Source organism: Neovison vison, chromosome 11 (genome assembly GCF_020171115.1).
Source record: "Neovison vison isolate M4711 chromosome 11, ASM_NN_V1, whole genome shotgun sequence".
Classification (NCBI taxonomy): Eukaryota; Metazoa; Chordata; class Mammalia; order Carnivora; family Mustelidae; genus Neogale; species Neogale vison.
The window spans coordinates 13,265,432-13,279,221 of NC_058101.1; the positions used below are offsets into that span (position 1 = coordinate 13,265,432).

At 34.7% G+C, this 13,790-nt stretch overlaps 1 protein-coding gene across 3 annotated transcripts in view; it reads left to right on the top strand.

Moving 5' to 3' along the window:
* UBA6 (ubiquitin like modifier activating enzyme 6) overlaps positions 1–13,790 on the top strand; it is an 86,520-nt gene that overhangs the window by 58,483 nt on the left and 14,247 nt on the right. For all 3 annotated transcript variants that reach the window (XM_044225102.1, XM_044225104.1, XM_044225105.1), the window contains 10 exons: positions 1,686–1,763; positions 3,277–3,458; positions 4,746–4,851; positions 6,972–7,061; positions 7,170–7,250; positions 8,438–8,566; positions 10,128–10,179; positions 10,268–10,331; positions 11,303–11,372; positions 12,500–12,571. In XM_044225102.1, coding sequence (XP_044081037.1) covers positions 1,686–1,763; positions 3,277–3,458; positions 4,746–4,851; positions 6,972–7,061; positions 7,170–7,250; positions 8,438–8,566; positions 10,128–10,179; positions 10,268–10,331; positions 11,303–11,372; positions 12,500–12,571 — 924 coding nt within the window. The remainder of the gene's footprint in view (positions 1–1,685; positions 1,764–3,276; positions 3,459–4,745; positions 4,852–6,971; positions 7,062–7,169; positions 7,251–8,437; positions 8,567–10,127; positions 10,180–10,267; positions 10,332–11,302; positions 11,373–12,499; positions 12,572–13,790) is intronic.

Below are 13,790 nucleotides of genomic sequence, written 5' to 3' on the forward strand. Positions count from 1 at the left end.
TAATAGTATAGGGGGAAATAATTATCAACCTAGATTTCTATACCCAGCTACATTATTTTTCAAGAGAGGTAAAGATAACTGACAGGTGAAATGATGAAAAATGATCATCTATTGGTTCTCACTGAAAGAACTATTAGATAATATGTGCAGTGCATGAAGCAAGGGTAAGTAGAGGCATTTGTCAGCATTCTTAGATTTAAATAAACATTGGGATTTTTTTTTTAAGATTTTATTTATTTATTTGACAGAGAGAGATCACAAGTAGGCAGAGTGGCAGGAAGGGAAGCAGGCTCCCTGCTGAGCAGAGAGCCGGATGCGGGACTCAATCCCAGGACCCTGAGATCATGACCTGAGCTGAAGGCAGTGGCTTAACCCACTGAGCCACCCAGGCGCCCAAACATTGGGATTTTTTAAGCTTTAATTAAAATATTGACATCGGGGATGGGATGATTAAAAATAAGTAAAATGTTCACTGATACTAAAAGAGAGAGTTCAAATATCCTCTATTCGAGAGGAAGATACTGTATTAATTTTAGAGCTTAGGTCACATGTGTGTGTGAAAATTTTGAGTATAGCCGTATAAAAATAGGTGGTTAACTTCGAAACCAACTTAGTAAGGATTGAGGGGGACTGGAGTTAAGAAAACTTAAGACTTCCCCAAAAGGGAGTGAATAAAAAAGTGGGGTGAGGGAGGTAGGAAAAAAGCTTTATATCAGTAATCACAGTAATCGTATATTGATTATAAGGTTTTTGTTAAAAGACATTTTCTTTTGGATGCCTTTTGTTTCCTATTTTAAAGAGACACTCTAACACATAATTGTATAGTGATGTTGAAAACAAACCCCCCAAAAAACCGATGTATTCCGGTAATACCAGCTAAAAAGTGAATGTGAACATCAATCAATACCTAACAACTCAAACACAATATAAAGTTGTTATATAAACTGGCTTCTAGCAATACTGCTCCCAGTCAGATCTTACACAAATGCTAATCTAAGTGACAAATGCATACTTTTCAGATTATCTTGGATCCGTTTATTTTAATTTTGCATCCCTTAGAATGTCTGTTAACTTCTTCTTAAGGGACCAGATTACAGCTATTCTAGGCTTGTGAACCAAGGATCTTTGTCACAACAAGTCCGCTGTCCCATTATAACATGGAAATAGCCATAGACAGTACTTAAAACAAATGGCATGACAGTGTTTCAACAAAATTTATTTACAAAAACAGGCAGTCGCCTACACTGTAGTTTGTAGACCTCTGGTGTAACAAGAGTTCTTTCAAACTGAAACATGCAGATATTCTTTCCAAATTTGTTGCAATTGAAAATAAATATGTTTAGAAAGATGAGCTAACTCCTTTATGGCTAGTCCATCACATGTTTCTAAAATGTGGTGACGTTTTAGCCTCTTGTTATGAATAATTAGAAAAAAGTTTTGAACACGAATTATCATCAGTTTTAGCAGTTTTGTTTGACATGTTCCCATGCTGAGCATTAATTATAGATGAACATAGTATAAAAATATTAGTATTGGTAACCGTTGGAATATTTGTATTATAACTTCTACCAGCTAAAATAATTTAGAATAACTTGTGGGAATTATTTTGGTCTTTCTGAGAAAAGCTAAATCGATGTAAATTTTTCTCTTACCTAATGTTAGCTTTTTTCTATTCTTGACATTAGGTTACAGTTACAGATCCTGACCTGATAGAAAAATCCAACTTGAATAGACAGTTCCTATTTCGTCCTCACCACATACAGGTTTGTTTCTACTCTGTTTCAAATTTAAAACATTTGTTATGTTATACAAAAAAGAGGGTTTCCATTTTATAAATAGAAAATGGTGCATGAGCAAGCATAAGGTGTTTTTGTATTATTAGACTCTCTCAAACTGTCAAACATTAGGAATGACATTTGCGACAAATATAAAATTATTTTTTAATGTAAAAATTGGTTTTTATATTGATTTTGGATATAAAATCTTAAGTTGTGAGTCATGGGAAGTATTTCTTTCATTATATAATCAAGATGTATCTACATATTTAACTTTAGAAACGAAGGTTACAGATTTCCTAATTTAAAGTTTTGTTTTTTTTTTTTTTTTTTAAAGATTTTATTTATTTATTTGACAGAGAGAAATCACAAGTAGATGGAGAGGCAGGCAGAGAGAGAGAGAGAGAGGGAAGCAGGCTCCCTGCTGAGCAGAGAGCCCGATGCGGGACTTGATCCCAGGACCCTGAGATCATGACCTGAGCCGAAGGCAGTGGCTTAACCCACTGAGCCACCCAGGCGCCCCCTAATTTAAAGTTTTAAAGTTTAAAACATTTGACTGTTTTTTTTTGGAGTCTTTATTACAAAATAGGTAAAATTTAGCACTTAGAATTTTTTTGCTCTTTGATCTTACTGACTATTTAATGTCCTCTTTATTGTAAAATAATGCCAGTTTTCAGTCTTTTTATAGAATTCAAAATATTTAGGAAAAGAAGCATTTTAGTCAGTGAAACATACTTTGACTTTAAAAATGTTTTTGCAGTTTATTTTTCAACAACCCATTGATAATCTTGGTCAGTTAGGGAATGTAATTAACAAAAAAGTAACTACAAAAGCAGGTGGCATAATTGCCTCACCTTTCCAAATACAAAATAAATTAACAGCGTCTGTCAGGAACCAAAATGTATGTCACACGATTCATTCACTCTGCATTGTATTTATAGAAGAACTTTTAAGGCCTGTTTATTTTACTGAGTTCTGACAAAACTTACAATTTGTATACTTAAGAGCACTGAGAAGTAAAAATGTGTCAGGGGAACTCTTATAAAACTGAAACATATATAATAGTTTTTTAAATATTTCCATCCAGAAATAGTAATATATTTATGATTTCAGTACCAAAGTGTTAACTTCCCATACCCCTTAGAGCTTATTTTCTGCAGTTAGGATTGCTAATTAACTGAATATGTTCTTATTTTTTTCTAGGCACTTACGAGGTTCAAACCTTAATCTTAGGAAAAATGTACTTTTAATAACTGATATTTTAAGAACCCTAAAGCACATGGCTAAAATAGAAGTTGTTTAGGTTTCCATTAATAATGTGTTAATTATTCAGACTAACATGGGTTATTAAATGTAATGTGACCATGGTGAATGTAATTTCCACAAACTAAAGATGAAAGCTGATGTCATTACTCTCATATGAAAAATGTGTAAGTTCAGTGATGGCCTGGCTTTTCTGCTTAACATTTATTTCTTCTGATCTTATTTGTTACTTGTTTAGAAACCTAAAAGCTATACTGCTGCTGATGCAACCCTGAAAATAAATCCTCAATTAAAGATAGATGCACACTTGAACAAAGTATGTCCAGCCACTGAGGCTATTTACAATGATGAGTTCTATACTAAACAAGATATAATTATTACAGCACTAGATAATGTGGAAGCCAGGAGATACGTAGACAGGTAAGTTCTTGAAATTCAGGTTCATAAAAATTTTTTCTTCTGTTTTCACTCTTTTCCACATCTGTTTATTGAAAAGTTACCCTTTTCTGATCATTCATTGTGTTTCTTTTATAGTTATCAAGCCCAAATCCTTTTTGTGATTTCCCATTATACCTAGGATAAAACTCAAAAGTGTTACATGGCCTAAATGTTTCTCCTAGAATGTCTGCCATCCATCTGCCACTCTAGCTTAAAACTGACCTCTTCGCTGGCTCCCTTCATCCCAGCTGTACATTCCTTCTTTCAGTTCTTATAAGGCATCCAGCACTTTCTCACCTCAGACACTTCTACATACTCTCCTTCAGACTCAGGAAATTATGCTTATCTTGTTCTAAAAGTCCCGACCCCAAATCTACCTGATTCGGTTTTTTTGTTTGTTTTTTTTTTTCCTTCCAGCCTTCCAGTTTTATCCTGAATATCTTTATTCAAACAGACTTTTGTTAACCACTAAATTCTGTAGATCCTCCTATGGCAGTCTTTCACAGCACTCTTGTTTTTTCCATTATAGTGCTTAATTTTATTGATGCACTTATTTAATTAATACTTGTTTTGTCACTGAATCATTTCTTCAGGGACCATTTTTTTTCCCATCACTGTATCCTCAGTGCCCAAAATAGGTCATTCAGTAAATGGTTGTTAAATAATTAGATGAGTGAGTGACTATAATGTGTACATCTTACATAATTTTTCTTACATCTTTTTATGACTTGAGCAGATTTATTAACAGAAAAATTTGCCAGTGGAGAGTGTACTTGAAAGTTTTGTTATCTTGGGCAGAGGAAGGAAGAATTAAAACTTTAAGAAATTAAAGTATATAGAATATAGGTATTATAAATATTAAGAAAGAATGTTAATATTGTTTGAGGTAAAGAGAACATTGAGAAGATACAGTAGGACAGAACTTGTAGTCAGAAAATAACCAAAGAAGAAATAGAAAGCGAGACAAGAAGGGTCAGTACATTAGTTAGGAGTTAACCTAGAGTAAAAGAAAGTTGAAGCCCAAAATCTAGTAGTAGTGGTAATAGTAGTAGTAATAGAAGAAGAAAAGGACAAAAATTAATAGGTTGAGCAACAAAATTTGTGGGAGGAGGGGGACAGAAATGATAAATGCATTATTTGGAGGTAATGTAGCTATTCCCTGATATTACATTCAAAAAGTGATCACTGTGTGAAATGATTAACAGAAGGTGGTAAGATGTCCCCTGCTTACATTGTTACTGCTCACTTAAATGTTACCTTTTCAAATAGCCGTTGCTTAGCAAATCTACGACCCCTCTTGGATTCTGGAACAATGGGCACTAAGGGACACACTGAAGTTATTGTACCTCATTTAACTGAATCCTATAATAGTCATGTAAGTGAACTGACTTTTTTAAATAAATGTCTCTCTTCTTTATATCTCGTAATTTTTATATCTCATTTTTTTTCTTCATTAGTCAGCAGATTTGATTTAGCTTTCCTAATCTGTTGGTCAGTCTGTCAGTAATTTGCATAAATATGTACATTGGCATTTTTTTAAAGAGGTTAAGTCATCAAAATTTTGTTTATAGCCTTTTTGCAGTCTTCTTCTTGTGTTTACTGTTCATTTCTCAGAGGTGGTTAATTGATTTTCTAACAGCATTTGAACTGACCCATCCAAAATCTTACTGAAAACTCAGTTGATCCATGGGCAGAATCAAGCTCTCTATGTATATACCAAACATATAGATGTAATTTTTTTTAACCTCCACAAGTGATTTTGATACACTGCCAAAATTGAAAAACCCTGGCCTAGGAAATAATTGTAGGCATTAGGATTTTAAAAAAGACCAATCCAAGTTGTAAAATGGAAAGAGTATTTTTTTCGTTTACAACTATAAATGTCACTTTAATAGTTATGTTTGCTTTAGTAAAATTTTTAAATATTTAAAAGTTGTTTTCCCATTAATTCTCATGAAATCAGAAGTTTATGTAGTAAAAACATTATAGTAGACAAAATTTATAAGTTTAATTTGAAGGAAGTTAGAGAAAATCATGATACGCTGAGGTCATAGTAGATGATTTTCAAAATAGGGAATGCTTGATTCTGTCATTCTACCACATTTTTTCCAGACCTTTTCCTATCTGACTTTATATTCAGAAAAAAATGGAATTCTCTTCTGGCTTCCCTCTTTGGTTTATAAAATATTTTTTGGTATTTCACATGAACAAACTGAAATATAAATCTCTAGGTAAAAAGAGATAATACTGAGTCATTTTAGATTTGTTAAACCAATAAGCCTAAGCCAAATGTACCCTATAATAGAAAATGGGTCTTTTTCCTGATATGAAGAATTTGAGAGGCAATGTGGGAGGTTTGGGGAGTAGGGAAGGAAAAAATGAAACAAGATGGGATCAGGAGGGAGATGAACCGTAAGAGACTATGAATCTCACAAAACAAACTGAGTGTTGCCGGGGGGAGGAGGGTGGTTGAGTTACGGACATTGGGGTATGTGCTATGGTGAGTGCCGTGAAGTGTGTAAACCTGGCGATTAAAAGAAAATGGGTCTTTTTAAAGATTTTTTTTTTTTTTTTACATAAGAAACATAGATATCTTCTGGGTTTTTTATTTTTTGAAAGTTCTTTTTTTTTTTAATTTTTTTTTAAATTTTGGGGGTTTTTTTAAGTTTTTATTTAAATTCCCATTAGTTAATATACAGTGTAATATTAGTTTCAGATATACAGTATAGTGATTCAGCACTTTATACAACATCCTGTGCACATCCAAGTGCACTGCTTAATCCCCAACACGTGTTGAACCCATCTCTGCACCCCCATCCTCTCTGGTAACCATCAGTTTGTTCTCTATGATTGAGTCTGTTTCTTTGTTTGCCTCCCTTTTTTTCCTCTTTGTTTCATTTCTTAAATTCCACATATGAGTGAAATCATACAGTATTTGTCTTTCTCTGACTTATTTCACTTAGCATAATATTCTCTAGCTCCATCCATGTCATTGCAATGGCAAGATTTCATTCTTTTTTATTTGTTGTTTATTTATACACACGATCTGTAAGGGACTTACACCAAGCATCAAGGACATACGATCCTGCTCTAAATTTTTTTCTCCATGGAGAAGGAAACTCATGGTATGCTGAGAACTGTTTGGGGAATTCTTAAATTACTTTTCAAAGTAGGGAGTTGCAAAGTTTTCAATGTCACCTTGATTCTTGGAGAAATATATATGGGAGCCTGCTGTAAGTACCACATGGTACCAAATAAGTGCACAGATAAGTCATATAAAATTCATGATTTTTGTTACATTGCTGTTAGCAAATGGGTTAAGTGTCTCAAGAATTCACTTTTCCTCTTATTTGCCTAGGAGAAAGAAAATATAAAAATTTTAGATTCATTTTATTAATTCATTTTAATTTTTAATGGTCTTAAAACACTGAAGTAAATTCAGTCAAGGAAAAATTGCCATTGCTTAACTATCTGTTGTCATATTTTATAAATTAGCGGGATCCCCCAGAAGAGGAAATACCATTTTGTACTCTAAAATCCTTTCCAGCTGCTATTGAACATACTATACAGTGGGCAAGAGATAAGGTAATAAAGATCTTGATTTTGTTTTTATTTGAAGTAGAAAAGAAGGTATTTCCGATTTTTAATCAGACTTCTATTTGTAACTTTTTTTCTTTTTTTTTTCCTTTATAGTTTGAAAGTTCTTTTTCCCACAAGCCTTCATTGTTTAACAAATTTTGGCAAACTTATCCATCTGCGGAAGAAGTCTTACAGGTAAAAATCAATACATTTTAATATAATCCCAACACTGTGTCGGTGTAATCTTATTTGCAAATTGCCTATAAAGAGTTTATTTTAGGGGCGCCTGGGTGGCTCAGTGGGTTAAGCCGCTGCCTTCGGCTCGGGTCATGATCTCAGGGTCCTGGGATCGAGTCCCGCATCGGGCTCTCTGCTCAGCAGGGGGCCTGCTTCCCTTCCCCTCTCTCTCTGCCTGCCTCTCTGTCTACTGTGATCTCTCTCTGTCAAATAAATAAATAAAATCTTTTTAAAAAAAAAAAAGTTTATTTTACCTCTTTAAAGAAAATATAGCATCGGGCGCCTGGGTGGCTCAGTGGATTAAGCCGCTGCCTTCGGCTCAGGTCATGATCTCAGGGTCCTGGGATCGAGTCCCGCATCGGGCTCTCTGCTCAGCAGGGAGCCTGCTTCCTCCTCTCTCTCTCTCTCTGCCTGCCTCTATGCCTACTTGTGATCTCTGTCAAATGAATAAATAAAATCTTTAAAAAAAAAAAAAAAGTATAGCATCATTATTGTACATAGTAAGTCCATGAGGAATCAAATTAGCAAGTCAGAAATGATCCCCTTTTTAGTTTGTATGAACCATGCAGAATTGCCAGTATTTGACCATGTTTGATACACAGAAAAGAAATTCACATGATTCAACCTAAGAAAGATAACATAATAATAAAATAATAAGTAGCTTGTTAAACTCTTTGGAAAAACACTGAGGTGAGTTCCAATGAAAATTTCATGATTGGACAGGAATGTCTGAGACTTGAGGACAACTTTAAAGATGTTTTCTTACTTTTCTTTATTCCTGTACTAAACAGGTCAACTTTTTAGTATAAAATGTTATTCATAAGCACTTCTTATATGAAGTACATCTGTAGTACTAACAACTTACAGCCAGCAAGACATGAGGCTAACTTGTCAGATAAGAAACTACCGTTGAAATTTCATGTGCTGTCTTTTCCCATTCTCCCTCCCAAAAAAAAAGGAAAGAAAGAGGGAAAAGAAAAAGGCAGGGACAAGGAGCTCCTGGTGAAAAAATTAAAATCATAGGTCATACGAGCTGGCACTTCAAACTTTGGCTTATACTTCCTGGGAATGATGTGGGTGGTAGGTGGGTGTTCTTTGTTTAATTGGAAATGTATTTATTTGGGTTTCTTTTTCTCACATTCTAGAAGCTACAAGCTGGACACAGTTTAGAAGGCTGTTTCCAAGTTATTAAGTTACTTAGCAGAAGACCTAGAAATTGGTCCCAGTGTGTAGAATTAGCAAGATTAAAGTTTGAAAAATATTTTAACCATAAGGTAAGTATGCATTATAAAACATTAGGTAAGAGGGGCACCTGGGTGGCTCAGTGGGTTAATAAGCCTCTGCCTTCGGCTCAGGTCATGATCTCAGGGTCCTGGGATCAAGCCCCGCATCGGGCTCTCTGCTGAGCAGGGAGCCTGCTTCCTCCTCTCTCTCTGCCTGCCTCTCTGCCTACTTGTGATCTCTGTCAAATAAATAAATAAAATCTTGCGGCAGGGGGAACCATTAGGTAAGAGATATGACCTTGGCGCATTTAATTGCTACCAAATTAATGTCATTGGACCAAACATCTGTTCTTTCTTTTGGGAATCTTTTCAGAAATAAGTAGTAAGTTAAGTGAAAACAAGTGCAGGGCACACAACTGATCTCTCTTTGCATGTTAAAAGAGTGCACTTAATAATCGCCACCCATTGGTATGTCAGTCGTACATTTACTTGATCCTTGTCCTTGTGCAAAAGTCGGTTTCAAATAGGGCTTCCCTCTGGAGAATAAAGAATACATTTCATCAGTAGTCTAAAAGAAGTTTGTTGTTCAGAATAAAGGAAACTGAGAAAATAGAGATTTTGTTGGATTTTGCCTTGCCCTTGATTACACTTATCCTTGCTTTTCACTTCCTTCTTGTCTCTGCTGCTTAGAAAAGTGGTCTTAGGGACGCCTGGGTGGCTCAGTTGGTTAAGCAGCTGCCTTCGGCTCAGGTCATGATCCCAGCATCCTGGGATCCGGTCCCCCATCAGGCTCCTTGCTCGGCAGGGAGCCTGCTTCTCCCTCTGCCTCTAGCCTGCCACTCTGTCTGCCTCTGCTTAATCTCTCTCTCTCTCTCTAACAAATAAATAAAATCTTTAAAAAAAAAAAAAAAGAAAGAAAGAAAGAAAGAAAGAAAAGCCTTATACTTACTGTTGCTACTTCCTCACCCAGTAAATGCGTCTTCTTTCCTTACTCCTATTCAAATTATTTTTACTGTAATTACCAATGACCCCTTGTTTCAAAATCTAAAGGACTCTTTTTAGTCCTTATCTTTTGTACTTTCTTTTAAGCTTTTGATTATGGAAAAATTCAACCATAGGAAGTGGAAAAAATAGTATAATGAACCCCCACATAATATTCACAAATCTGTCACCCAGGTTTAACATTTATCATCTTGTTGATAATCTTGTTTCATCTATATATCCTCCCCAGATGGTTTTGAAGCAAATCTCAAATATCATTTATCATTTCAAAATACAGAGTACGGTATATTTTTACTGGTTCATGTTTATTTTAAATTAACTCTTTGAAAGGAGCAGAATGGTATATAAGGTACGCCACTGTTTGTGTAAAAATTGATAAAATAATGTATATTCATTTTGCTGTAGATATAAAGAAAAGAAACAACTGTAAGTGTTGATTAAAAAATAATAGTAGAGGTTATTCCACATGTGGAGGAGTGGCGATAACAGAAACAGAGAGTACAAAGGTAGCTAGAGGCTTCACTGTGTATCTTTTTATGCATTTTGGTTTTTTTTTTTACCTCAGATAATACTAAGTAGCGATTTTTATAATTGATTGTTTTTTCTTTAGGCTCTTCAGCTTCTTCACTGTTTTCCTCTAGACACACGATTAAAAGATGGCAGTAAGTATGACCAAGTGTTGAGAAGAATGTTTAATATAATTTATTAGTAGGTCCCTATAATGAAAATAATATTTGTATCTTTTGTTAGGTTTGTTTTGGCAATCACCAAAGAGGCCCCCTTCTCCAATAAAATTTGATTTAAATGAGCCTTTGTAAGTATTTGTATCTAGTCTTATATGCCTCCTTTATTGTAAACTTCTTAACTGTCTTATCAGTTTCATTGCAGGGTGAAAACCTCAGGCTCTGGCAATGTTAAATTATTGCATCCCTGTTACTCTTAAGAATTTGCATATTAGTCTGGCCAACAAAGCCAGCCACAGTCCTCCTTCCCACACATACATGAATCTGTTTAAATTGTAAAATAATTTCATTATTTTTATCTTAAATGAAACCAAAGTATTACCTCTCTGACTTTATCCATCAGCAAAAACCGTAAAATGACAACAAATGTTTTCCTATTAAATGAAGCCAGTATTTAAGAAACTTTTGTTAAATGGGGGGAAATATCGTTACTACTAAATGTCTCCCTAAATTATCTCAAATTAATTTTCAAAGTAGTTAATGTTTAGATGGACATTTTTGTACATTCACACACACACACACACCCATACTTATATGTTTGTTTTCCAATTAAACACTCTCCTTCCTATCAACAAATAACTCCCATTTAGTTTTCTTATGTGATGTTTATGTTAGGCTTCCAGTCACCTTATCCTGACTGCTTCTCCTGTAAAGCTTATCTTACTTGTGTTTTTAAACAAACTTCATTTGCTTAATTTGAACCTAATGTATGCTTTTTTAAAACCAAATTTCTAGTTTTTTATGAATTAAAATGAATTTTCTTTCGCTAGTCTAATTTTTCTCCTTTTTGCCACTCCTCTCCCCAGGCAGTCACAATCATTTCCTGAATATCTGTACTTAGAAGCATAAATACCTAATGTTTCTTACAGGTTCTATAATTTCTTTGTCTAAGCCAGAAGTTCATTGCCTAACTTTTAAATATTCCTGTATCAAAAGTTCTGTGATTACTTTTCTTAAACATTTCAAAGACTGTAGTTTTTGATGAATTAAACATCTTTGAAACTGTGCATTCACACTTTGCCTTACTTTTTAATTTCAAAAGGCACTTCAGTTTTCTTCTGAATGCTGCAAAACTATATGCTGCAGTCTATTGCGTTCCACTTACAGAAGAGGTAAGATAACCTTAAAGCTCTAGGAAGTGATACAAAACCAGATAAAAATTCGATGACCTACCAGCTAATTACATCATCAGAATATCTTTTTATGTTACAAGAATCAGAATTCTGAAAAGAGAATGTGAAGGATTTCATAATAATTTTTAAATATTCCTTAGAGATTCTCTTTGTTAACATTTCTTTGATTTATTTAGTGATAATAACTTACATCTTCAGATTTCAAGAAATTTAAAGTGCTATCCCATATTGACATTTCTTAAACCTTATCTTACCTATTTCCTTAGACATCATCTTTATTGACTAACATCTAAACGGTCTAATACAGTTTTAATTGAGAGGCAGACATGCATTCATGATTTTTTTCTTAAAGATACAAAATAGAGCCAAATTAATTGCTATCCTTTTAGGCTGATTGGGGAAGTAAGAACCAGAGCCGTAATTAACACTGGCAGTTTTGGACCCAGATAAAAATGCCTACTGTAAATTAATCCTTTTTGGAGTTAATGGTAAAATATACTATAAATGTCTGGTTAAAATAGTGCCATTCAGTCTGGTATTCTTTTTGTAAAAAGAGTAAAGATATTCGTGGCAGTTTTGTGATGAATGTAGGTGACTTCAGAAGCAGTATGTCTCAGTTTTTCCTAAGCAGCTTAATAATGAATATAGATCTGATAGTCTTGAATTCATCTAGGTTCATCTTGAACCATTTAAATATTTTTCTGCTTCCAAAGGTATGAATTCCATTTACTTACATATTTTATTTATTCAGTGTAACTTTGTTCAGGAAACTTTGTAAAACAATGACAAAATAGTCCCTGATCACAGAGCACTCAGTGTGATACAACCAGCCCTTAAACCACTTTTTAAAAAATCTATGGGAAGAACTAAGATTTCAGGTTTGTTGACTAGTAAGTAATTTTTCATATACATCACCCCTGCCTCCCACCCCTTATGAATGGTATTTTGTAGAATAAGGGCTAATGTCACAAGTAGATGTGGTCTAAATAGTCTGATGATAAATCATCCAAATAGTTTAATATGCTAAATGACCTTTTTAGCATTTAGCTTTAGAATTCAGAATTTTTAAAAGTGTTTGTTCATAAAATTACTCTTTAAAAAAACAGGACTTATCAGCAGATGCCCTCTTGAATATTCTTTCTGAAGTAAAGATTCAAGAATTCAGACCTTCTAACAAGGTATGTTTAGAAATTTATTCACTCAGCAAATAGTTACTGAACTTTTAATTGTATCAGGTCCCATTCTAAACCTGCAGAATCCCACATTGAACTCAACAAAAGTCTTGTTCTTATGGAAGTTATAGTCTACTGGGCCAGAGGTGGACTATTGAAAAGAAATGCTATTATATAATATTACACTATGGGCATAGTGCTAAGGACTAAAAATAAAACAAGGGAAAGAAACAAAGAGTTATGCAGCTGGTGTCATTTTATGTCGGGCTAAAGGGGAAAGCCTCTCTGATATACCATTTGGGCAGAAGTCTGAAGGAAGTGATGGAGTGAGCCATGCTATTATGAGGTGAAATAAAAGCAGGAACAAGTTCAGAGAAAGGCCTTGAAAGACTTGGAAGGCCAGGATTTTTCTGAGGGAGAATATGCAAGAAGAGTGGTAGACAGTGAGATAAGTGAGATACTTGGGGTTATGATAAGTACTTAATGTTTTATTGTGAGATAAGCCAGTATGATTTTAAGCAGAGTACGCAGTCTGGCTTATATTTAGAAGAATGACTGGGGGGCACCTGGGTGGCTCAGTCATTAAGCATCTGCCTTCAGTTCAGGTCATGATCCCAGGGTACTGGGATCAAGCCCCACATCAGGCTCCCTGCTCGGTGGGTAGCTTGCTTCTGACTTTCTCACTCCCCCTGCCTGTGTTTCCTCTCTCACTGTGTCTCTCCCTATCAAATAAAATCTTTTTTAAAAAATTTAAAAATAAAATAACAATTAAAGGATGACTGGCTGTTGCGTTAAGAATGATCATATAGGGGCGCCTGGGTGGCTCAGTGGCTTAAGCCGCTGCCTTCGGCTCGGGTCATGATCTCAGGGTCCTGGGATCGAGTCCCACATCAGGCTCTCTGCTCAGCAGGGAGCCTGCTTCCCTCTCTCTCTCTCTGCCTGCCTCTCTGTCTTCTTGTGATCTCTGTCTGTCAAATAAACAAATAAAATTTAAAAAAAAAAAAATGATCATATAGGACACAAGAGGGGAAGCTTGGAAAGCTCAGTTATAGGCAAAAAATGGTGGTGTTTGGAATGAAGTAGTAGGTAACAGGTAATTTGGGATAAGGGATTGGATTCTGGTATATGTTGTAATAGTCCTGACAGGATTTGAAAGGGATTAGAGTTGGATTGTAAAAGAAAAAAAGATTATTTGCTTAGTTGAAGTAAGAAGCATGCTTAAATA